At 38.5% G+C, this 26,362-nt stretch overlaps 1 protein-coding gene across 8 annotated transcripts in view; it reads left to right on the forward strand.

Annotated features, from left to right (window-relative positions):
* The window catches only part of Birc6 (baculoviral IAP repeat containing 6), a 212,831-nt gene that overhangs the window by 174,313 nt on the left and 12,156 nt on the right, over positions 1-26,362 (forward strand). For 6 of the 8 annotated variants that reach the window (XM_042696666.1, XM_042696665.1, XM_042696667.1 and 3 more), the window contains 4 exons: positions 3,320-3,530; positions 21,049-21,194; positions 21,686-21,796; positions 24,914-25,131. In XM_042696666.1, coding sequence (XP_042552600.1) covers positions 3,320-3,530; positions 21,049-21,194; positions 21,686-21,796; positions 24,914-25,131 — 686 coding nt within the window. Of the gene's footprint in view, positions 1-3,319; positions 3,531-15,839; positions 16,013-21,048; positions 21,200-21,685; positions 21,797-24,913; positions 25,132-26,362 lie in introns of those variants that run through there. The other 2 variants (XR_006150162.1, XM_042696672.1) reach the window with 2 other exon arrangements.

Genomic DNA, 26,362 nt, shown 5'->3' on the forward strand with positions numbered 1-26,362 from the left:
TTTATTAGTTATGATTTTGGTGCCTTTATTGAGAACCAGATGGCTACAGTTGTGTGGACATATTTCTTTTCTTTTTTTAAAAACCAGTCCTGGGGGCTTGAACTCAGGGCCTGGGCACTGTTCCTGAACTTCTTTTGCTCAAGGTTAGCACTCTTAACCACTTGGGCCATAGCACCACCTTCGCTCTTTTGGTTTATGTAGTACTGAGGAATTGAACCCAGGGCCTTGTGCATGCTAAGCAGCGCTCTACCACAAGCTACATTCCCAGCTCGTGTGGGCATATTTCTGTGTTCTGCATTCTTTTACATTGGTTTCTTGTCTATCTTTGTGTACTAACAAGAGATTAAAAACAAACAAAAGCAACCGAGGAAGTGGCATGGTGGCTCAAAGTGGTGGAGTGCTAGTCTTGAGCACAAAAGTTCAGGGATAGTGTATAGTCCCTGAGTTCAAGCCCCACTACTGACCCCCTCCCCAAAAAATCCAGTTGAAAAATGAAGAAAAGCAATGTATAAATAAGAGCAGTTAGAAAGATAAATATTAGATAAAATTGAAGATTTTTAAAAATGAGTAAAAACTGCTAGAAAAAATACAGTATAAAAAATAAAAGGTAGAAAAAGAAAAAGAAAATTAATAAAAGAATATTAATAATAGGGATCTATATCTATCTATCTATCTATCTATCTATCTATCTATCTATCTATCTATCTATCTATCTATCTATCTATCTATCTATCTATCTATCTATCTATCTATCTATCTATCTATCATCTATCTATCTTTCCAATCCTAGGGCTTTATCTCAGGGCCTGGGTGTTTTCCATGAAGAGTTTTTGCTCATAGTTTAGGTGCTCTACCACTTGAGCTGTAGTTCCACTTCCAACTTTTTGCTGATTAATTGTAGGTAAGAGTCTCATGATCTTTCCTATCCAGGCTGGTTTTGAACGGTGATCCTTAGATCTCAGCCAATTTAGTAGCTAGGATTACTGGTGTGAGCCACGGGTGTCTGGCTAGAAAACCTTTATATAAAGTTTGTGTCCATTCTAATTTATCTTGCAACATTTTGACTTCCACTTAGCATGATCATGTAAATCTGAAAGCTGCATTTATTGTTCCAACAGCGTTTTTCTTCTGTGTAGTTCACATTTAATTTATATTTAGTAAGCCTGTAGTTATTCTACTGACCACTAGATGGGGATATTGTTTGACCGTTGGGAATGTTTGACTATTAGGCCAAAAAATGTTGCTTCAGACTATCCCCTTCATCTCATTTTACTTTCATTAAAAAAAATGCTTTGTGTCTTTTTTATTTTTATTTTTTGCCAGTCCTGGGGCTTGAACTAAGGGCCTGGGCTCTCTGTCCCTGAGGTTCTTTAGCTCAAGGCTAGTACTCTACCACTTAAGCCACAGTGCCATTTCCAGCTTTTTCTACCACTCTGCTACTAAGTAGTCTACCACTAAGCCACATTCCCAGCGCTCGTTTTTATTTTTTCTTTTTCTTTTTGTGTGTTGGTCTGGATATTCTGGCATGGGGTACTATCCTTGAGCTTTTTTTGCTCAAGGGTAGTGCTCTACCACTTTGGCTTTTTTCTCCCGTTTGTTAATTGGAGATTAGAGTCTCACAGACTTTCCTGCCTGGGCTGGCTTCGAACTGCTTTCCTCAGATCTCAGCCTCCTGAGTACCTAGGATTACAGACATGAGCCACCAATGCCCAGCAAGGTACTTTTTTTGTATTTTTTAAAGAAACAAATAAAAGCCTGTAATACTACATACATAGAAAGCTAAGATTTGAAGATCATGGTTTGAAGCCAGCCCTGGCAGGAAAATTCATGAAACTCTCCTCCCAATTAACCAACAAAAAGCTGGAAGTGGTGCTGTGACTCCAGTAGTAGAGCACTAATCTTGAGTAAAAATAAAGACTCAGTGACATCGCGAGGCCATGAATTCAAGTCTCAGAACTGTTGGGAAAATGGACATGTGAGCACACACATAAAAATTAATAAACAAAAATATACTATGTACGAGGGCATTCATGTTAAATTACTTGCACTTGGTGGTGCTCAAAGTGTTACAAAATCTTTACGATTTTAGTGCTGTTTTCAGAGTTTGGAACTGTGTATCCTTTCAGAAAATAAATAGAAATCGTTTAAAGAGATACATTTGCAGATTAGACTTCTTATAAAGAGCTAAATGGACTGGGAATGTAGCTTAGTGGCTAGAAGTCAAAAGTGCACAGAGACATCTTTGAAGAAAAATTGTAGCCAGATGGAGAGTAGGTGTAGAGAGAATCTTTGTCCTAGCATAGGGTTGAGACCATATGAGAGGATAGTTATTCAGAGGACCTTCTGTTTTAGCAGACACCAAGAAAGATTTGTATATGAGCAAAGCATTGTTGTAAGTTTACCTTGTGTGTATTTTGATTCCCAAGACCAGTGTTACCTGGCAGACACTCAAGTCAATAGATGTTTTGACCTGTAGATAATCAAGTTAACTATTTGTCTTTCTTAGAAAGTAAGGTATATGAGTGTAACAGTTTGCTCTAGTAGCTTCAGAGTTTCAGCCTTACAGTTAGATCTTTGATCCATTTTGAATTAATATTTGTACTGAGAGATGGGGATCTAGTTTCAGTATTCTACATGTGCAGCTTTCTTAGCACTCTTTGTGGAAGTGTCTGTCTTCTAAACATTACCCTATTTTGTTGCTGTGGTTCTGTAGTCAAGTATTGTAATGCCTACTGAATTGCTTTTTTTGTTGTTGTTGTTGGTCTGGGCCTGGGTGCCTCCCTCAGCTCAAGGCTAGCGTTCTACCACTTGAGTCACAGCACCACTTCCTGTTTTCTGAGTGGTTTATTGGAGACTATAGAGTCTCACAGCCTTTTGAGCTGGGGCTGGCTTTGAACCCAGATCTTAGCTTCCTGAGTAGCTAGCATTATAAGCGTGAGCTACTGGTGCCAGCTTTACTCAGTTTTAAAGTATTTAAATATTTATTTATTTATGGATTTTTTTTTTTTTTTTTGCCTGTCCTGTGGCTTAAACTCAGCCTGGGAGCTGTCCCTGAGATCCTTTTGCTCAAGGCTAGCACTCTACCTCGTGAGCCATAGGGCCATTCCTGCTTTTTCTGAGTAGTTTATTGGAGATAAGTTTAAGATAAGTAGTTTATTGGAGATAAATTCTTGCCAGGGTTGTCTTTGAACTGTGATCTTCAGATCTCAGCCTCTTTAAGTTGCTAGGATTATAGGCATGAGCCACCAACACTTGGCCTATGTGGCCCACTCTTAAGGTGTATGTGTTCTCATTTTTTTCTTGTACTCTTCTCCTACAGTTCTGGATATGGCAAGACATGTGCCGTTATATCGTGCTCTGTTGGAACTGCTCCGGGCGATTGCTTCTTGTACATCTATGGTGCCTCTATTATTGCCTCTTTCGACAGAGAATGGTGAAGAAGAGGAAGAACAAACAGAGTGTCAAACTTCTGTTGGTACATTATTGGCCAAAATGAAGACATGTGTTGATACCTATACCAACCGTTTGAGGTAGTGTCTTTAACTTCTTCTTCCTGAATTTGTCTGTAATAGTTATTTTTTAAATGGCTCTCTGGAAGATTTTTTTTTTCCATTGATACATACTATTTTAACTCTCATACATGGATCTCTCTCTCTCTCTCTCTCTCTCTCTCTCTCTCTCTCTCTCTTTCTCTCTCTCTCTCTTTCTTTCTCTCTCTCTCTCTCTCTCTCACACACACACACCATGTACAAAGAAAAGGTGTCTATATAATTAAAAACATTTATTTGCAGTTACTTCTCAGATATCTGTAGTTAGCAGAATTCTTTTAAAATGCAAATACTTTGTACTAGCTATACAAATAGATGCCAGTTTCACTAAGTATTGATGTCAGAGACATCTTCTAGTGTCAGTTAATGCCTGTCACTGACATTTATATCTCTGGTTGTCCATTGTATACAGATGTTATGTATGTATTTGACCATTTATTAGTGGGTGGTATGTAAGTCACCTTCAGTTTGTAATAGCCTCAGACTTTTTTGAGGCTTATAGAAATCCCCACAGGGTAGAATCTTAGAAGCCAAATTGTTGGGTTTATGGACTATTGTTGCATTTAGGTTTTTGTTGCATTTTATGGTGTAACCTTTTTATGAAGTCAAAAGATTCAACATTTATTTTTTGTAGCTACAATAGAATGTTGATGGAACAGTTGACATCTTAAATTAATTTTGTCTTAAGTTTGATGATTAGTTTTGTTATCAGGAACTTCTTGAATAATGTGAAAAATGTTCTTTTTAGTCAAATATTGTTCCCATGTTTGCACTATATTTGCTTTCCCTGTTCGGAGTTATTTCAGTTTAAAATACAGGTCAAATAATGGCAAAGAATTGCCTTTGTGTTTTGCACTGAAGGAAAAATCAACTTGTCAGATCATCCTGTCTTTATTGGTTTCATATACTTTCATTATTTTTTTTAACAATTGTGACTTTGGTTGGCAGTGTGGCTCAAGTGGTGTATTATGCTTATCATACTCTAAACTCAAATCCTAGTACTTTCTAAACAAAATAAAAGCTAATGACTTATTGCTAGGTGGTGAGAATCATAAATTAGAAAAAAGATATAAAAAGCTGTATGTTAGTCATGTAGCATGTGTGCATAATCCCAGGTCCTCAGGATTCCTTGAGTCCCCAGGAGTTCAAAGACAGCTTGGGCAACATAGTGAAACTTAAATCAAAAACAAGCTGTAGCTTAATACTGCTCTGTTACTTGGGCAGCAAAATGGAAAGGGACATTTTCTTTTTTTTCATCTTTTTTTTTTTGTGTCAGTTGTGGGGCCTGAACTCTGGGCCTGGACACTCCCTCAGCTCTTCAGCTCAAGGCTAGTGCTCTATCACTTTAGCCACAACACCACTTCTGGCTTTTTCTGCTTATGTGGTGCTGAGGAATTGAACCCAGGGCCTCATGCATGCAAGAGCCACCTTCCCAGCCCAGGAAGGGACATTTTCTTGATTAGTACACTTTTAATGTTGTATAGAAGAGAACAGCATTATATTTAGTGTCACTTTCTTTTATGGTTCTCTAAGCCAATCATCTATATTATACATATCAAGCTTTGAAATTTCCTATGTCTTTTACTTGGAATCTTGGTTTTTCCTGTACAATGTTTGAGATGACTATAATAGCTTGTAAGTAAACATTCAAAGTTTGTAAAGCCTTGAGTTTTGTGTGTTTGTTTGGTGCCAGTCCTGGGACTTGAACTCAGGGCCAAAGTGCTGTCCCTGAGGTTTTGTGCTCAAGGCTAGCATTCTACCACCAGAGGTACTGCTCCACTTCTGGCTTTTAGGGCACTTAGTTGGAGATAAGCATAATATCTTCCGGCTTGGCAGCTTTGAATTATGATCTAGAGATCTCAGCCTTCTAAGTAGCTAGGATTACAGGGATGAGCTAATGGTGCCCACCTGAATTTGTTTTTAAATGTGGCTCTCATGTAGAGTTGTTTGTTAGCATATTCACCCATATTTTGAGTAAATGGTCTTCATCGTGGGTCATCCATAAGCCAGGCCCAGCCACAGTTGCCCACTCCCACCCAAATTGCACATACCCCAGCCCCAACTGTGTCAGCAACATGCTACTACCACACTCAGGATGCCTTATTCCAGGCAAAGGCTATTTCTAGCGTCCAGCTGCAAGATGCCCTGACCTGGCGACATGTCCAATATAGAATGTTTTCACTGGCTACATGCCAGATACAGAATGTTTTGTCCCAACTACATGCCAGATAAAGAATCCCCCCCGCCAGGTGTCAGCTATAGGATGTTCTTCCCTTGCTGTCCAACATCTCCAGTGTCCAGCTGCAACTACAAAAGATTTCTGACACCCAGCCCCTTCTGCCTTCAGCCTCCTTGATACTATATCATTACCACCCCTGCCTGAGAGCAGGCTGCTACTCTCTATCCCTGGAGAGCTAGCCTGTCAGCTTCAGCTGATAATAAGTTCTTCTTCTATGTGACTGTATGTCCGTGTGGTTTTCTGGGTTTGTGCTTACAATGTTGGGCTTCTTTGTATCACCCTAATAGCTGTTATAAGTAGCTTTTTAAATTTTTTGTTCATTGTGGGGTTTAAACTCAGGTCCTGAGCTTTTGTGCTCAAGGCTAGTGCTCTACTACTTTGAGCTACAGTTATACTTCCAGGTTTTTGGTGGTTACTTGGAGATCAGTCTCTTGGACTTTTTTGCCTGGACTGGTTTTGAACCATAATCCTCAGATCTCAGCCTCCTAAGTAGCTATAATTACTAGCTTGAGCCAGCAATGCCTGGGTAGTAGCTTGGTTTTTAACGTTCTGGCCCTGAAACTCAGGGCCCGAGTACTGTCCCCGAGCTTCTTTTGTTTAAGGCTAGCATTCTACCTGTTGAGTAATTCCACTGCTGGTCTGGCTTTTTTAGTAGTTTAGTGGAGATCAGAATCTCACAGACTTTCCTGCCCCTGTTGACTTCGAGCCATGATCCTCAGATCTCAGTCTCCTGAGTAGCTAGGATTATAGACGTGAATCACTAGCACCTAGGAGGTTGAGTTTTGTTTTTTGTTTGTTTGTTTGTTTTTTGATTTTTGATTGGTCGTGGAGCTTGAATTCTGGCCTTGGTCACTGTCCCTGCACTCTTCAGCTCAAGGTGAGCCCTCTATGACATGAGTCACTTCTGGTTTTCTAGTGGTTTATTGGAAATGAGAGTCTCACAGACTTTCCTGCTTGGGCTGGCTTTGAACTGCGATCCTGAGATCTCAGCCTCCTGAGTAGCTAGAATTACAGGCGTGAGCACCCAGCTTGAGTTATTTTTTTTATACCTTCTCCTATTAAGGTACTATGCCAGGGAATAGGCCGACAGATTTAATATTATAGCCATATTACTGAAATTTTCTGTACATTCTAAGGCTTTAGTAAGAATGATTGCAAGAGAAAATACTTGAGTTGTCATAGTGACATAAGTATTTATTTTATAAATAAACCCTGTAGTTCTATAACTGCATTTTACTATTCTGTGTGATAATATTTGAGATAATTATAAATGTATGTACATAGATATGAATACAAACACGTAAGTCTCAAAAGTAACCGCTTAATTCTCATTATTGAATTGACTAAGAATATTATTGACTAAGAATTTCCTTGGTTGTAATTATATTTTACTAATAAAATAGTTATCCCATTGTAGCTTGACAGCTGCTTCGTATAATACTCTGATAAGGTTCTTTAGTGTAAACTAGACACTACCTAAATGGGTAAATATAATATTTAATTTATTATTTTTTTGAGTTTCCTGATAAATGAAACTGTTGATATTGCAAGATAGCAATTGGAAGAGATTTAGTGAGATTTTTGTCCATCTTTTAAAATTTAGTTCTGTGTGTGGTGTTCATATCTGCAACTGTAGTTAGGAGGTAGATGTAGGCAAATTGGGTCTAGGGTCTCATGTACTGATAGCACCAACAAAGAAACTACCCTAATTTTTAAAGTAATCTGCTGAATATTTGCTGCCTTATGTAGTAGCAATTAAATAAATTACCTTATTGCTACCTTATGAGGTAGCAAATGACCTTATGAACGTCTTTAATGATATTATAATCTTTAATTTTTACAATTGTGTGCTCCTACTAACATTTTTCCCCCCAAATTTACAATATGTGTTAACTGGATAATGTTAAGTGTAAAAGTTAGTATAAACAAGCATTCTTTCTAGAGTTAAAGAACACAAAGCTGGGTGCTGGTGGCTCATAGTTATAATCCTAGCTACTCAGGGAACTGATATTTGAGGATTGTGGTTTGAAACCAGCCTGGGTAGGAAAGTTGGGAAGCTTATATTCAATTAAAGCTGGAGAAGCTTTGGCTGAGGTGTTAGAGTGCTAGCACTGTGCAAAAGAAATGTATGGGTAAGTGCACACAGGCCTAAATTCAAGCCCCAGTACTGGCACAACAATCTAGCAACAACAAAAATATCAGACAAGTATGGCACTTCAAAATTGAAAGTTAATTGAGCTCTTGTCAATTTTCAATTGAAGAATAAGATTATATGTTTTCAGGGTAGCCTTTATAAAGTAAATTGTTAAAGATCTGTACAACAGCCTACAGCTGCAATCCAAGCCACTCAAAGGACTGAGATTGAAAGGACCACCGTTCAGGGTTTAACTGCACAAAAAGTTTGCAGGACCCCATGTCTCCAGAAAAAAGTTGGGCACACCTGTCATCCCAGCTCTGGCAGGACATATAATTAGGTGGATTTTGGTCTAGGCTACCTCAGGCAGAAAGAGAAATCCTATATCAAAAATAGCCAAAGCCAAAAGGGCCAGGGTCATATTTCAAATAGAACATCAGTCTAGTCCTGGAATTTATATGTCAGTACTACTAGGGAGACAGTGAGAAAGTGAGTGAGTTTCTAATTGTATACATGAGACCTTTTGAGCATTAGCTTTATAGCATTCTGAAAAATTAGTCCTAACTATATACTGATAAGGTTAAATAAAAGTTTTATTTTCTTCTGAGCAATAGTTTTTTTTTTTTCTATTAAGATTGTATTGTCAGGTGCTGGGAAGGTGGCTCAGTGGTAGAGCACTTACCTTGCATGCATGAGGCCCTGGGTTCGATTCCTCAGTACCACATAAGCAAAAAGAAAAAAGCTGAAAGTGGTGCTGTGGCTCAAGTGGTAGAGCGCTAGCCTTGAGCTGAAGAGCTGAGGGACGCGTCCAGGCCCAGAGTTCAGGCCCCACGACCGGACCCCCCCCCCCCCCCAAAAAAAAAAAAAAAAAAAAAAAGATTGTATTGTCAGAGCTGGGAATGTGGCTTAGTGGTAGAGTGCTTGCCTAGCATGCATGAAACCCTGGGTTCAATTCCTTAGTACCACATAAACAGAAGAAGAATTGGTGCTGTGGCACAAGTGGTAGAATGCTAGCCTTGAGCAAAAAGAAGCTCAGGGACAGTGCCCAGGTCCTGAGTTCAAGCCCTAGGACTGGCTAAAAAGAAAGAAAGAAAGAAAGGACTTTACTGTCATGTATTAATTGTACTAAACAATGAGGCTCATTGTGAATTTCAAATGTGTAGTAATATGCTTATTCACCCCCCCCCCCCCCCCCCAAATACCCTCTTGTACTACCTACTGTATTCTATAGCTTGCTGTTTAGCCTGGGATGGCCTCAAACTAAAAATCTCCCTGTCTCTACTGCTTGAGTGTTGAAATTTCAGATGTGTACCACCATATCCAACCTGGTTCTTTCTCATTTGTTCAGTTGAAATTGCTTAAACAAAACTGCAAAAATGACTAAGTTCTAAGTGTTGGTTCTGTTTAACTTCTTTTGCATATATAATATTCTTAATTCAGAGAAATTATCTTAATAATCAGTTCAATAAAAATATCAAAAGGAGTTCCAAAGTAATAAAAAGGAAGTTTATTTTATTGTGCAGATGCTGTTCAGAGGGGTTACAGTTGCGTGAGTAAGGCAATGAGTCATTACTTGTCCAGCATTGTTCCCCTTCCCTTGTTGTTGTCCCACTATCCCTTCCTCCCCCCACCTCTCCCCGAAGTTGTAAAGTCAGTTTCTAATGTACTGTCCTGTGGGTATCATTGTTGCAATGGGTCATCCTGTGTCCTTGTTTCAGTGTTTTGTTATTCCCCTTTCCTTCTCCAGATTAGACAAATCTATATACAAGATGCAGTGTACCAAAATTAAGTACAGTGACAACAGGGGATATACCATAGGGGAAGAAGAGATGAAGGAAACAAAAAAAAAATCTCATAGTACAACTTGGAAAAAATCATATTAAGTGAAGCAAGCCAGTCCCAAAGAAGTTTAGGTCTCATGGTTTCCCTTATTTAACAATAATTAGTATATTTATATGACAATCTTGTCAGATGAGCTGAAAAGTTCAAAAACTCTATGTATGTCTATATAAGATGATGCTAGGTGAAATGAACCCCAAGATATGGACACAAGAAATCTGTCTTTGTTGTTACTGTTTTAAGTGTACTATTTATTTTAAATTTAAGTGAAATTCACTTTGTTGACCCTAGTTTGAAAACTTTTCTTACCCTCAAGTTGGAAAATAGTTACTTCTGGTTGCCTGCCTAGTGTAGAAAAGTACTAATTTTTTCAGTTTTTTAAATTCCAAATTATTTTCTGGCTTCTTTAGTTTAATGGTGTTTATGTAATAACTTTTAATGTTTAGGCCTTCAGAGTGTGGGAGGAAATCAATTCTTTCAGAGAGAGAGAGAGGGAGGGAGGAAGTCTTTGCAAGCTAGATGTGGTGGTGTACAGCCTAACTTGTAGCATTGGGGAGGTGAGGCTAAAGTTAAAGGAACTTGAGTGGCCAGCTTGGGCTACATAGTGAAAAGTTGTCTCAAAAATGGAAAGAAAAAAACAACAACTAACATTTAGATGCTGGTGGCCCATGCTTGTAATTGTAGCTACTCAGAAGGCTGAGATCTGAGGATTGCCAATCAGAGCCAGGCAGCAAAGTCCATGAGATTCTTACATGCAGTTAATCACCAGAAAACAGAGAGGAGCTGTGGCTAGTAAAAGAGCTCAAGGGCAGTGCCCATCCCCTGAGTTCAAGCCATATAACAGACAAAAAGTAAAGGAAAAGAGGGGCTGGGAAGGTGGCTCAGTGGTAGAGTGCTTGCCTTGCATGCATGAGGTTCAATTCCTCAGCACCATGTAAGCAGAAAAAGCTGGAAGTGGGGCTGAGGCTCAAGAGGTAGACCTTCAGCCTTCAGCTGAAGAGCTGAGGGACAGCACTCAGGCCCAAAGTTCAGGCCCCACAACTGACAAAAGAAAGAAAAGGAAAAGAAAAGAAAAAACTTCACAGGAAGTGTCAAAGGATAAATAACATTATATACTTGATAAAGACTACTTCAGTTAGGTGTATGGTGATGCACCAGCTCATAGTTACAATGTTTCATTTTATATCAAGTATGAGAGATCAAATCTGGGGACATGGATTTTCTTAACTAGCAGATTGGTGACTTTAGGCAAGTAGAAAACAAAAGCATGAAAGTGGAAGTGGAGCTGTGGTTCAAGGGGTAAAGTGCTAGCCTTGAGCAGAAAAGCTTAGCACCAGTGCTGTAGCCTTTAGTTCTAGCCCTTAAGACCAGCACCAACAAAACAAAAAAAAGAAAGAAAGAAAATGGAAGTTATTTCCTGCATTCTCTTTTTAATGAGTGTAGTATTTTTGTTTCAGCCTCTGTGCTTTATTCATTTCTTTTTTAGTTTCTTGAGAATATGCCAATTTACCTTATTGTGGGTAAGTTCTAATAAATATAAAATTATTTACACTTAAAAAATTTTAGTAATAATCACAGCCATGACTTTATATAGAATTTAGACTCAAAATTCTCTAGGTATATATTCTGTTTTCTTGCCGTAGGTAGTTGGCAAGGAAATAACTTTGTACAGTTTGTAAATGATAACAATGAAGCAAAAATAACTTTTTGGTGTCAATACTAAGGTTTGTACTCAGGGCCCTCCCATTCACTCAACTTTTCTGTTCAAATTTGATGTTCTACCACTTGAGTCATAACTCCACTTCCAGCTTTTAGTGGTTAACTGGAGATAAAAGTTTTGTTGGCCAAGTATTGTGGCTCTTGTCTTTAATCCTAGCGACTCTGGAAGCTGAGATCTGAGGATCCTAATCTCCAATAAACCACTCAGAAAACTGTTAGTGGTGTTGTGTCTCAAGTGGTAGTGTGCTAGCCTTGAGTTGAAGATCTGAGGGACAGTGCCCAGGCCCAGAGTTCAAGTCCCATGACCTCCTCCACCCCCAAAAAAAGTTTTTTTTGGATTTGTCTTCTTGGATTTGCTTTAGATTGCAATTCTCAGATCTGCGTCTTCTGAGTAGCTAAGATTACAAGGGTGAGCCACCAGTGCCCTGCAAAACAGGTTTCTGTATGTTGTGAGTTTTTCTCTTTACGGTGAAAATTTTAACAAGGATTTACTTTTGTACAGCAGGTTTAAAATAAGGAGAAATAGAAAAAGAAAGTTTTTCTGCTCTTCATATAGGAGTTAAAGACTGCATAAGAATAATTTCAACTAAAAAATTCTTTTTGATAACTTTAGAAAGTTAAACAATAAAGTGGACTCTCCATTTTTTTCTGATATTTTCCTTTCACATATCTTTTTTTCATTATCTGAAGAATTTACATTAGAACTGTGTTAGGGCAGTAAAAGGCAGCATATTTTTGCTATGAATGCATCACATTCTAGTTAGCCTAATTAATAATTGGTAGATCGCCAAAGCAGACGAAGCCTCATTATGTATGCTGTCTGGCTGGTGAATTAGGTTAAGCCATTTTATATTTTCTTGCTCTTTTAATTAATTCAGTTAATCAAAACTCCTTTGTTATGAAAAATTTGAAGAATTGATACAGTAATACAATACGGTAATGTTTATGAAATAAGCAAATGCTCTGCCTTTTGTGACAATTTCTTCAACATTTTATTTTGGACTGCTATGAAAGAGCCACATGAATATATACTTAAGAGTCCCAAGATTGGAGCATGGCGAATCACAAGTTTGGTTTTTTTTTTTGTTTTGTTTTTTTTTAGGTCCGGTCATCGGGCCTGAACTCTGGGCCTGGGCGCTGTCCCTCAGCTCTTCAGCTCAAGGCTAGCGCTCTACCACTTGAGCCACAGCGCCACTTCCGGCTTTTTTCTTATGTGGTGCTGAGGAATCGAACCCAGGGCCTCAGGCATGCAAGGCAAGCGCTCTACCACTGAGCCACCTTCCCAGCCCCAACGAATCAAAAGTTTGAAGCCAGGCTTAGTAACATATTGAGACTTCTGCCATAAACGGAACAAAATGTCAGAAGAAATGCTAATATTTTAAACTTCTACATGTATACTGTTTTCACTTGAATGTAAATGTAGTAAGCGGTGTTGTGTGACAAATTGAATTAATCTCAGGGTGAAGATATGTCCCATTGGGTTTTATACATGGTCTTGGTCAAATTTATCTTTGCTGGTCCCTCATGCCTACATTATCTCAGATTGAGGTCAAAGTTAGCCATAACTGGGTAGGTAGCTCACACCTACAATTCTAGCTACCAAGGAGGCTAAGATCAGAGAATCACAGCTTGAAACCAGCTGGAGTAGGAAGATCTGTGAGACTCTTATCTCTCAGCCACTCCCAGTTACCAGGAAGTGAGGTGTGTGTGCGTGCGTGCATGTACACACTTGCGTCTGAGTACATGTAGCCATGGCAGTTTGGTTTTACTTTTGAATAAATGTGGCAGTTCATTGCTGCTTCAGAGGCAGAAACAATTGATTACTTTATTTATGATATTTTCCTGTGGACTCCAGTAGCCAGATAATTATATTGTAGAATATTTGGTATTTCACAATTTTAACAAAAATTTGACAGAAGGATTTGCTGCTATTCAAAAAGCCTTAATCCCTGTCAGGCCAGAACAATTTAATTCTTTTGATAAGGACATTTTTCGAAGGTTCTTCCTAGTTCAAAGAAATTCATTGTTTTGTTTTGTGTTTGTTATTGTTTTTGTCCTATTGTTTTTGTCCATCACGGGGCTTGAACTATGACCACAGCACCACTTACTTTAAAATAACTTAATTTGTAGAAGTTATCCTACTTTTCTTAACCTACACAGTAATTTGATTAAATTTTAGACCTCATGCTTTTGTTCTATTAGCAAAACATTTTCTATTCTCTCCTCTTACCTCTGCTCCTCATACCTACAAATTTAAAGACCTCGTTCCCTCACCAAGAAACATTTTTTTGTTTTTTGTTTTTTTTTTGGATGCGGTTGTGGGGCCTGAACTCTGGGCCTGGGCGCTGTCCCTCAGCTCTTCAGCTTAAGGCTAGCGCTCTACCACTTGAGCCACAGCACCACTTTCGGCTTTTTTCTTTTTGCTTATGTGGTGCTGAGGAATCGAACCCAGGGCCTCATGCATGCAAGGCAAGCGCTCTACCACTGAGCCACTTTCCCAGTCCCACCAAGAAACATTTAATGTACCATAATTTTTTTACAAATTTTTTTCTGTGACCTTTAGCAGATTCAATTGTTCATCAATCTTTGCTTGATATTAGGACGGTGCAATAAGCATTTGCTTTGCTTTCTTTTCTTTGTCTTAGTTGGCTATCTCTTGGGCATATGGTGAGGACTGAAATTTGAGGCCCCTCTATTGCTCAATAGATAGCATGAAGTGCTTCATTATGTCTGGTGATGCTTAATCTGGACTAAAATGATTATAACTCAATTTGTGATTTAAATCAAAATAACAAATATATGTGAGAAGACTTTTTTTTTTTTGGGTCCGGTCGTGGGGCCTGAACTCTGGGCCTGGGCGCTGTCCCTCAGCTCTTCACCTCAAGGCTAGCGCTCTACCACTTGAGCCACAACGCCGCTTCAGGCTTTTTTCTTTTTGCTTATGTGGTGCTGAGGAATCGAACCCAGGGCCTCTGGCACGCAAGGCAAGCACTCTACCACTGAGCCACCTTCCCAGCCCGTGAGAAGACTTCTTAAGGCTTTTGACTGATTTTTGCGCACACACTTCCTATTTATATTTTCCAAGATTAAAATAATTTTTCCACTTTGTTACAAACTATTAAAAATTAAACTGGTACTTTCATTTAGAAAGAGTTGAAGTAAAACTAAAAAAGAAATTATAGCTGAATGCCGGTGGCTCACGCCTGTAATCCTAGCTACTCAGGAGGCTGCGATCTGAGGATATGGTTTAAAGCCAGCCCAGGCAGAAAAGTCCCTGTGAGACTATCTCCAGTTAACCACTCAAAAAACCAGAGGTGATTGTGGGGGTGCTACCTTCGAGCACAAAAAGGCTCAGGGACAGTGCCCAGGCCATCAGTTCAAGCCCCACAACCAACAACAACACAAAAAGGAAAAAGAAATCATAGAGTTTAAAACAGTTTTGATCATGGAAGACAATTTTGCAGAATTCTTGGCATCATTGACTGATGCAATTCCCTAGTTACTTTCTTGCTTTCTTGAGACATTAGGAGCAAAGAGTTTGCTACTTTAATATTTATTTATTTAGTCAGGTCTGGGGCTTGAACTCAGGATCTGGGTCCTGTACCTAGACTCTTTTGCTCAGTGTTAGCAATCTACCACTTGAGCCACTGTTCTACTTCCAGCTTCTTGGTGATTAATTATATCCAGCTAAGCATCTCATGGACTGTTCTGCTTGGTCTAGCTTTGAATTTCAATACTCAGACTATTACTATATATATTTATCTTTAATCTTAATTTTGAACTATAATTATTGGAAAAGAGTTTCAGAACCAAGAAGGATAATGGGATGTTTGTTTTATAGGTAAATGAAGTTTCATAGATAAAAGAACTTTCTTTTACAGTTTTCACATCTTTTTCTGAAGTGTTAATTTTTAATGACTCTGGATCCAGACATTTCAGCTTGTAGTTTCCAGATAACTTCTTCCAGTGGCTTTATTTTTAAAATGCTTAGACATGTAGGAATGCTGGGGGTTAAATAGGTCTTTCCTATACCAAGAAAATAGCTGTATTAAGTTCTTTTCATTTTATTCAGTATAAATAAAAGAACCCGATTCTAATGTCTGTTTAGACTTAATATCCAATTCAGTTTGGATGGTTAAGATTAATACAACTGTGTTGAGCTATGGTATTTTTTTAACCCTTTTGTTTTCAGAAGAAAGATTTGCCCTTTTTGCTCACATCCTAGTTCAGATTATATTTCACAGAGCCAAATTTGCCTGACTTATTAACTATTGAATTGGAATTCACAGCCTAGTGGGAATGTTTGCAGATAATTCTATGCAATAGTAGAAACTTCAGTTGCTTCCTCATATTTCTTCAGGGCAGTGATCACAACCAGATTCAACGTATGCACAAAGCAGCGGATATCATGGTAGCGGCCGTCGCTGATTGCTTTTACCATGTTGGATCCATTGTCAGTCTCAGAGGCCTACTTCCAGCTAGGTGCCTTGAACTCAAATAGCTTTTCACACAGACTTCAGGATGTGAGCTAAGGTATGGCCTTTTTTCATGAGCTGGGCCTACATATGGGTTGACAGTAACCTAAACCTTAAAAAAAAAATGAGATTACTGGCTTTAGTTTAATGTCAGACAATGAATCACTGTGAACATGTGTCCTTCATATATTTTAAATATTGTTACCTTTTGGAGATTATTGCCTATACCACTGTATCCTTTTCCCCCACTGTATTTGGGGCCTGAATTCAGGGCCTGGGTACTGTCCCTGAGCCTTTCTTTTTTGCTCAAGGCTAGTACCCTAAAACTTGAGCCTCAGCTCCACTGCTGGCTATTTTGGTAGGTAATTGGAAATAAGTGTCTCATGGACTTTACTTCCCCAGGCTGGCTATGAACTATGATCCTCAGATCTCAGCCTCCTGAGTAGTAAGTCACCCATGCCCAGCTTTTTTTTTTTTTTCCCTGTATATTTTTGACAGAAATACTTTTGAAGTAAAAATTCTCATTAGAACCCTGGGTAAATGTTTATCTTCTTTATGATTTAACCATTGGCCTCCATATGAGATAGGAGAACATTTCTTTTATTGATTTTGTTTGATTTTTTAAACAATAGATAAAAGTTTCTGGGTTCTTATATTTTTTTAGAAAGTCAAAACTTACCATCATATTTAGTCTATTTTAATAACCCATTAATCTTTGTTCAACTGGAGTTAGGAAATTGTTATTTGTAAACAGAGCTTGAAGTTTATATTTTGAAGGTAATCTATATATACAAGGTGGTTAATAAAATAAAGCCTAAAGTTGCATGCATGCACATACGTACATATATACATAAATAGACACACATACACAAACACACACACACACATCTTGGGCTTTATTTCAGAGTTTCTTGGTTTTTCAGTGAGAAGATATCCTTTCTGGAAAAAGTGTCCTTTGCTTTCACACTTTTCTTACCTGCTTAGAAAGATACGTTTCTTTAAGTGAAGTCTTTTGTTATGAATATAATGGATAATCTGACTGATGTTATGCTTTAAGACATTATCTGCATTTCAATTTTATCATCGCTATAACTACTATTTCCCCCCAAACAGCTTGCTGTTGTTATTTTTTATAGTTTAGTGTCCTTAATGCTTTTTTTTGGTGGGGGGGGAGGTCTCTGTAATAGCGAATCCTTTATAATTAGGGAGGAAAAAAATCCTTGTCCATTCCAAGTGGGTGCTGTCAACAGTTTGCTCTTTTTTTGTCAGTGTTTGACACTGGTTATTAATAGCTTTTTATAAATATAATTAAGAGCTTGAGTTACTGCCCGAATAATTTCTTATTAAGAAAAGAGCAGACTCAGGGCAGGGTGAAGTGGTCCAGGCCTGTAATTGCAGATCCTTGGGAGACAGAGATAAGAGGATCTTGATTCAAGATCTGCCCAGGTGAAAAAATGAGTGCAGTGTTTTAGGAAAAACAAGCCAGGTGAGGTGGTTCACCTCTATCATCTCAGCTACTTGGGAGGTAAACATAGGAGGGTTGTTTTTCCCTGGGCTACAGTTGAAGACCTTATCTGGGAAAAAAAAAAAAGAAGAAGAAAAGGACTGGGACCACATTTTGTAGGACAGAGCAGGACAGAGCGCTGCCCAGGAAGCATTAGGCCCTGAGTTCAAATTCTAGAACTGTCAAAATAAGTCAATAAGATGACCAGATAAAGCTATCAAGTACAGTTTTGGTTGTAGTAGTAAAAACACCCAATGTTTCTACATTAACTATATTGTTACAGTTGTTACACTTATATTCCTGTACACACATACAGAAGTTGATCATTGAAATGATATACAATATGAGTGCCAGGTGGATAACTCATAGCAAAGGAAAGTGGATGTGTATTCTCTGTGACTTCTTTCATCTCAGGGCCAAGGAAGTAATTCAGGGACACATTTGGCTTTTCCACTTAAGCCCATATTGCTGTGTAGTTAGAAATATGTGTGGATGGGCTGGGAAGGTAGCTCAGTGGTAGAGCGCTTGTCTTTCATGCATGAGGCCCTGGGTTCGATTCCTCAGCACCACATAAGCAAAAAGAAAAAAGCCAGAAGTGGCACTATGGCTCAAGTGGCAGAGCGCTAGCCTTGAGCTGAAGAGCTGAGGGACAGTGCCCAGGCCCAGAGTTCAGGCCCCATGACCGGACCCCAAAAAAAAAAAAAAAACAAACAAAAAAAGAAATATGTGTGGATGCTAGTTTTTTATATACTGCGGGAAACATATTCAAAACACGTGCATTAATTCTGTATCCATGTGCTTTTGCTACCAACAGGAATGGGTTTTAATTATCTACTTATTACCTACCTGAGGTTAAACACTGAATTTGTTCTAAGCAGGATTTTATCTTTGTGATGATATCCAATAGTAAACTTATATTTTACTGTGAATATCAAATTTCTCTTTTTCTTGGACATTAACATTTTTTTTTCTCCCCTGGTCATGGGGCTTGAACTCTGAGCCTGAGCGCTATTCCTCAGCTCTTCAGCTCAAGGCGAGCACTCTACCACTTGAGCCACAGCACCCTTTCTGGGTTTCTGGTGGTTAATTGGAGATAAGAGTCTCACAGACTTTCCTGCCCAGGCTGGCTTTGAACCACCATCCTCAGATCTAAGCCTCCTGAGTAGCTAGGATTACAGGCGTGAGCCACTGGCACCCGGCAACATTAACATTTTTATATGTAGATGACATTATTTTTGTTTCAATTATTATTTAGTCTCTATTATTATTACTAAGTAGTTGTACAGGTTATGAGTACAATGCTTCTTGATATTACTTTCCCATCATTACTTTTATGAATGTATTGTCTGCTTTGTGAAATATTTTACTATAAGGACAGCATCCTTTTGTTGACAAGTTTACATCAAAGAAAATAAGTGATATAGTTTCGATTATACTTCTACATATATTATTTTAAGCACCTTTAACATTTCTACTTACTTGTTTAAAGAAGATACAGTGTTTTTTTTTTTTTTTTTTTAACTCTTACCTAGTTCTTGGATGCTGGTGTTTCTCACTTGTAATCTTATCTTCTTGGGAGGCTGAGATCTGAGGATCCTGGTTCAAAGCCAGCTTGGGCAGAAAAGCCAGTGAGATTCCTCTGGATTTAACTATCAAAAAGCTGGAAGTAGAGCTGTTACTCAAGTGGTAAAGTGCCATCCTTAAGTAAAAAGGCCAAGTGAGAGTGAGAGGCACTGAGTTCAAGCCCCTAGTACTGACACCAAAACAAACTAAAAAACAAACTAAGCAGTCAAGTTTTATTATATGAATAATGTGTGCTGAGGGTTGGACTAGAAGATTAAAAGAAAAGGAAATAATGAGCAGGGTACAGGTGGCTCACTCCTGTAATCCTAGCTACTCAGGAGGCTGAGATCTGAGGATCACAGTTCAAAGCCAGCCCAGGCAGGAAACTCCGTGAAACTCTTATCTCCAATAAACCACCAGAAAACCAGAAGTGGCTCTATAGATCAAGTGGTAGAGCACTAGCCTTGAGCTGAGGGACAGCACTCAGGCCCAGAGTTCAAGGCCCACAACCGACCAAAAAAAAAGATTTTTGCTGAATGTTAATTGTACAACTAAAGATAATAAAAATGCAGTTGAAGGGGCTGGGAAGGTGGCTCAGTGGTAGAGCGCTTGCCTTGCATGCATGAGGCCCTGGGTTCGATTCCTCAGCACCACATAAGCAAAAAGAAAAAAATGCAATTGAATATATCCAATTTAATTGTAAGATTGGGTGCATTTTACATCCTGGTAAGAAATGGCAGAAAAATGACTTTAAAACATAGTATTTCATTAAATGTCCAGTGTGCAGCAACAGTTGTGGAAAGATAGAGTAAGCCTGTATTTTACTATGCATATCATTTTTTATTTTTAACATATTGTGAGTAAAATACATTGTTATAAAAACCTGCATATGATTCCTTCATTCCGAATGTCTCCGAAGATTCCCATGTCTGGATTCCCTTGTCTTCTCTTTTTAGAAATGATTTCTCTATAACCAGATGTTTTTATAATTATTACTATTATTATTGTTGTTACTACTATGATGTGCCAGTCCTGGGCATCAACTCAAGGTCCTGGATGTTGTCTCTGAGCTTTTGTGCTCAAGCCTAGCACTCTCCCACTTGAGCCATGCTCCAATTCCGGTTTTTTGTTTTTTATTTTTATTTTTTGGTAGTTAATTGGAGTCTCAAGGACTTTTCTGCATTGGCTGGCTTCTAATCACAATCTGATCACAGCCTCCCGAGTAGCTAGGATTACAGGCGTGAGCCACCGGCCCTGCTTCAGATGCTTATGTTTTTAAAGGTAAAGACTCTTAAGGACAGATAGTATCTTGAGGGGTTTGTTTTGTTTTTGTTTTTGTTTTGGGGTAGGTTCTGGGGCTTAACCTAAGGGCCTGGGCACTTGCCTGAGCTTTTTTGCTCAAGACTAGCCCTGTACCACTTAAAACCCCAGCACCATTAGTTTTTTGGTAGTTGATTGGAGATAAGAGTCTTATGGACTTTCCTGTCTGGGCTGGCTTCAAACTGCAATCCTCAGATCTCAGCCCCCTGAGTAGGTAGGATTACAGGCATGAGCCACTCAAGCCAGGCTTGAGGTTTTTTTTTTTGTTTTGTTTTGTTTTGTTTGTTTGTTTTTTAAATAATGTTACATTTGTATAATGTTTATCTTTTACCTAGTAGGGAGTATCTGCTCCATAACTTCATTTATTATCTTAAACCTTAAGCTAGCAATAATGAACTTACCCCTTATCATTTATGACAAATGTAATGTACACCCTTATTCCAGTTTTTTAAAAAAATACAATTTTATTATTATTGAGGTGTTGTACAGATGGGTTATTGTTTCTTAAGTCTGGTAATGAGTACATTTCTTTTTGGGCAGTGTCACCTTCACTTTTCCCCAGTTTCCAAGTCCTGTCCCTGCCTATAGGTTGCATAGTTTATTTCATCATTTCAATTTTTAAAAGATTATTACTGATTTTTGCAGGTTTTTATTTCCATTCTTAAAAATTAATTTCCCCCATTTCTTTCCATATTAAATAAAATCAGATCTAAAAGGGAAAATGTTAAAACAGGCATTAAACCAGATACATCTGATCAAGAGCCAGAAGGACTTACTCTTTTGGTGCCAGATATCCAAAAGACTGCTGAGATAGTTTCTGCAGCCACCACCAATCTACGGCAAGTGCATCAAGGTACAGTAGTACTTTCATGTTACTACTCATCTAACTATAGAAAACTGACTTCCTGTTCTGACTCTGTGTTACTTCAAATGTTTGTTCCTTGTCAGTTTTTGTTCTTTGTCAGACTTTAGTTATGAATAACTTGTAACTGTACAGTATTTATCTCCTCTGTATAGAATTACAAAGTACATTTTTAGTTCATAAGGGAATAATATTTTTCTCACTGAAAGTAATAAAATTGTAAAATGCCATTTGATTGATAGGAAATAGTACATTAAGATTTGCATGAAAATTTAGTTTAATTGCCATTTCATATAGTAGCAATAGAAGAGAATTGTGATTTTGAAGTAGGAAAAAAAAACTATTCAAATGGCAAAATACTGATTGTGAAAAGGTTAATAGTATTTGAAATTTGGAACTTGAATTATATAAGTATTTTTTTTGTTGTTGTTCTTCAAAAAATGTATGCTTAATGTTATTTCTCTTAAAATATTAAATAACAGAAAAAAAACTAGGTGACTATTCCAAGAAAACTGCTATGAAACCTAAACCTTTATCAGTGTTAAAGTCACTTGAAGAAAAATACGTGGCTGTTATGAAGAAATTGCAGTTTGGTGAGTTGAATTTTTTTATTTTGTATGCTCTCAGCTTTTTAATAGTGCTATTAAATGTTAATTTTTCAAAATTAAAGATTTTAAGTTTTCTTTTGCGAGAGTAACAATTTATACTTTATGTATATCTAGAACATTTTTATTTTTTGTGTGATTGTTTTCTTTCTACTACTCTCCTGTAATGTTAGGAATTGAACTCAGGGCTTCATACATATTAAGTAACTGCTCTACCATTGAGCTGTCTCTTTAACCTTGTTCCATTTCTCATTATTTTATATCATGGTATAACAGAAATCAAGACCTTGAACTCTGAGTAAATTCTATTACTCTCTTACCTTTAAGAGTTCCATGAGATTTGCCTTTAGAAAACGTCCTATTCCTTTCCCATTTCAAGCCAAAGTGCTGACTAGGAAGGCGGGATGAAGAGATCCTATCAGTCCCTCATAGGGTGTTATTCTATATTTGAAGCATGTTCTGAAATTTAATGGCTGTTATTAACTGTTACTGTCTGGGCTTTTCTTCTTTTTTTCTCTTTTCCTATTCATTTTCTTCTTTCTGTGCTTTTATATTCTGAGAATCTGCCCAAAGAACTTTGAATATTCCAAAAAGTACACTAAAGTATGGTTCAGTAAGCATGGAAACCCTTTTTAGAAGTCATTTAGATTTTGCTCTTCTTACCTCTCAGGTTTTCCATAAAGGTGACATTTGGCAAGAGTTTAATGACTCAGTTTGGTTATCTGATGGTTGTCTGTTCATTGAGTCTTTTTCTTTGGGTGGGTGGGCGTCCTGGTGCTAGCACTCCACCACTTGAACTGCAGGTCCACTTCTGGCTTTTTTGGTGCTTATTTGCAGATAAGCGGCCCACGGGTTTTTCTGCCTGGCTGGCTTCAAATTGGATCCTCAGATCTTAGTCCCCTAAGTAGCTAGGATTGCAGCTGTGTGCCACCAGTGCTCAGCTTATTTGATTCTTTATATATTTTGTTTCTTTTAAAATAATACTTTTGGGGGCTGGAATGTGGCTTAGCAGTAGAGTGCTTGCCTAGCATGCATGAATTCCTGAGTTTGATTCTTCAGTACCACATAAATAGGAAAACTGGAAGTAGCTCTATGGCTCAAGTGGTAGGGTGATGCCTTGAGCAAAAGGAGCTCATGGATAGTGCTCAGGCCCTGAGTTCAAGCCCCAGGACCAGCAAAAAAAAATAATAAATAACACTTTTGAAGAATCATTTCATTGAAAATTATTATTATTTTTTTAATTTTTTTGTCAGTCTTGGGGCTTGAACTCTGGGCCTGAGTGCTGTCCCTCAGCTCTTCAGCTTAAGGCAAGCATTCTACCCATTTGAGCCACAGCACCATTTCCGGTTTTCTGGTGGTTTATTGGAGATGAGAATTTCATGGCCTTTCCCCAGGCTGGCTTTGAACCGTGATCCTCACATCTCAGCCTCCTGAGTGGCTAGGATTACAGGAGTGAGTCACTGGCACCCAGCTTGAAAATTATTTTTATGAGTATTAAAACCAATAACTTTTATTATTTTATTTACATGGGTTTAAGCATTATCGAATAAGTATTATATACTTGTATATACTAGAACATAGACAATGAGGGCTGGGAAGGTGGCTCAGTGGTAGAGTGCTTTCCTCGCATGCATGAGGCCCTGGGTTCGATTCTTCAGCATCACATAAGCAGAAAAAACTGGAAGTGGCGCTGTGGCTCAAGTGGTAGAGTAATAGCCTTAAGCTAAAGAGCTAAGGGATAGCACCCAGGCCCAGAGTTCAGGCCCCACACACAAAAAAACAAAAAAGAACATAGACAATGAAAGTCTAAACAAAGCATTGATAGCTTGTTTAGACTCTAATTAGTATTTATTGTATTTTACCAAATAATTATGTTCTTTTTTAAAATAGGTTTTTTATTGTAAAAATACTGTACAGAGGGGTTACAGTTACATGATCAAGGTAATGAGTACATTTCCTATCAAGCATTATTGCCTCCTCCTTTGTTTTTCCTCTACCATCCTTTCCCTCCACAACTACACTCCCCCCTGCCCCACCCCGTTATTTTCTTATAAAAGGTTATTCACAAACCTAGATACCTAAAACAATTTAATTCTGATTATCTTTCTGTTTCCGTGGGTCAGAAATTCTGGAATGGTGACTGTGGGTATCTTATGCATTTGCAGTCATAATGTCTATTGAGGAGTTTTAGTGGCATGAAGACCTGACCAGAGCTGGAGGCTATACTTTCAGGCTCATTTGTGTTCGCCTGAATAGGAAGCTTCAGATCCTTGTCATGTGGGCCTCTCCTTAGACCTTCTTGAGAACCTTCATATACCAAAGCTTATGTATCTTACCCAAGAGAGCAAATCAGGAAGAGAGGTCTTTTCTATGGTCTTGAAGTAACACGTCATTACTAAGTTGGTTGTGTGGCTTGAACTCAGGGCCTGGACATTGTCCCTGAGCTTTTTCACTCAAAGCTAGCACTCTACCACTTTGTACCACAGCTTCACTTCCGGTTTTCTGGTGGTTAATCGAAGATAACAGTCTCAGGGACTTTACTGCCTGGGCTGGCTTTGAACTGTGATCTTCAGGTCCAGCCTCCTGAGTAGCTAGGATTACGTGTGTGAATTACCAGTGCCTGGCTTAAAATTCTACCTTTCTTTTTTTTTTTTTTTGGTTGGTAGTGAGGCTTTAACTCTGGCCTGGGCACTGTCCCTGAGCTCTTTAGTTAAAGGCAAGGGCTCTACCACTTGAGCCACAGTGCTACTTCTGGTTTTTTGGTGGTTTTTTGGAGATCAGAGTCTCATGGACTTTCCTGCATGGGCTGACTTTAAATCACCGTCCTCAGATCTTGTCCTCCTCAGTAGTTAGGGTTACTAGTATGAGCCCCCAGATTCCAGATATATCCATTTTTATATGTAGTTGATAACTGTATAAAATTCAAAGGAAGTTTTATACTTGTACTATGGTGTAAGTGCAGTTCTAGGCATTTCTAGTTTGCTGGTATTGTGCATTTTGGGTGAAAGAAACTAGTAATTGCCTTTGTGGCGTTTGTCATTCTAATGTCTCCCTTTGATTCAGGTAGTTTTTGACCCAGTTTTTAAAAATTTCTCCTTCTTTCAGATACATTTGAGATGGTTTCTGAAGATGAAGATGGAAAATTGGGTTTTAAAGTAAATTACCACTACATGTCTCAGGTGAAAAACGCAAATGATGCGAGCTGTGCCGCCAGAGCCCGCCGCCTTGCCCAGGAAGCTGTGACGCTTTCCACTTCACTGCCTCTGTCCTCATCCTCTAGTGTATTTGTCCGCTGTGATGAGGAGCGACTTGACATCATGAAGGTAGAAGATTCTTTTCCTGTATAATTGAATTATACTAATATTCATACAGACACTAGAAATAGCATGGGTTGTAAGATTTGGTGACCACTCTACACTGCAGTGAAAGGAGCCCTTTTGTAGAAATGGTTCAGTGGATATTGTTCAAAATGAAAATTTAGAGAAAGACAGCTTACCTGCCTTGTATTTGATCTGTTACAGTTCTGGAGCATAGTATCAAAAATTTAATGTTGACTGGTAAGAAGAGGGTACAGGATTTCTTGTAATCCACCATGTTTCCCTTATATTTCATAATATTACTTGTTAAAAATTAGTCTTTATTTCTTCCAGAAAATGTATTTTCAAGCTCAAAAAGTCTGTGACTAAAGTAATAGTAATATAGTATCTGCACCTTTCTGTTTTAACACTGATCTGAAATCAAATTCTTTTTTTTTTTTTTTGTCAGTCGTGGGGCTTGAACTCTGGGCCTGGGCGCTGTCCTTCAGCTCAAGGCGAGCACTCTACCACTTGAGCTACAGCGCCACTTCCGGTTTTCTGGTGGTTTATTGGAGATAGGAGTCTCACGGTCTCTCCTGCTCGGGCTAGCTTTGAACCGCGATCCTCAGATCTCAGCCTCCTGAGTAGCTAGGATTACAGGCGTGAGCCACCAACGCCCAGCTCTGAAATCAAATTCTAAGAAAATATAACATCAAGGAAAGTCCTGACTTGTTGGGCACCCGTGGCCCACACCTGTAATCCTAGCTGCACAGGAGGCTGAGATCTAAGAATTGTGGTTGAAGGCCAGCCCAACGAGGAAACTCTGTGACAGACTTATCACCAGTGAACCACCAGAAACTTGGAAGTTAAAGCTGAAATACAAACCTTAATAAACATCTACAGGGATATGCATATGTACAACAATTAGACTAAAGTATGGTACAACAGGGGTGGTTTTCCATGATGTAACCCCTTTGAATAGTTAACAGTTTAACAAAGTGAATACCAGGAAGCTGAACCATGTCTTCTTGGAGTGTGATAAGAGTAAAAGAGAGAGAAATGGCAGGTGACTGTGCCCATGTTACTCGATGTATATGTGAAGATAAAGCTAGGAAACTTGTGGAGACTGGTGAGCATAGGACAGAAGGGAGAAGGGGAGAAAGATGGAAAGGGTCACTAGGATACTTTTATACATAAATGGACTTTTAAATTGAAACCCCTTTGTACAACTATTTAAAGATACCTGACTTCCCCTCTG

Source organism: Dipodomys spectabilis, unplaced genomic scaffold (genome assembly GCF_019054845.1).
Source record: "Dipodomys spectabilis isolate Male_0828 unplaced genomic scaffold, ASM1905484v1 ptg000210l, whole genome shotgun sequence".
NCBI lineage: Eukaryota > Metazoa > Chordata > Mammalia > Rodentia > Heteromyidae > Dipodomys > Dipodomys spectabilis.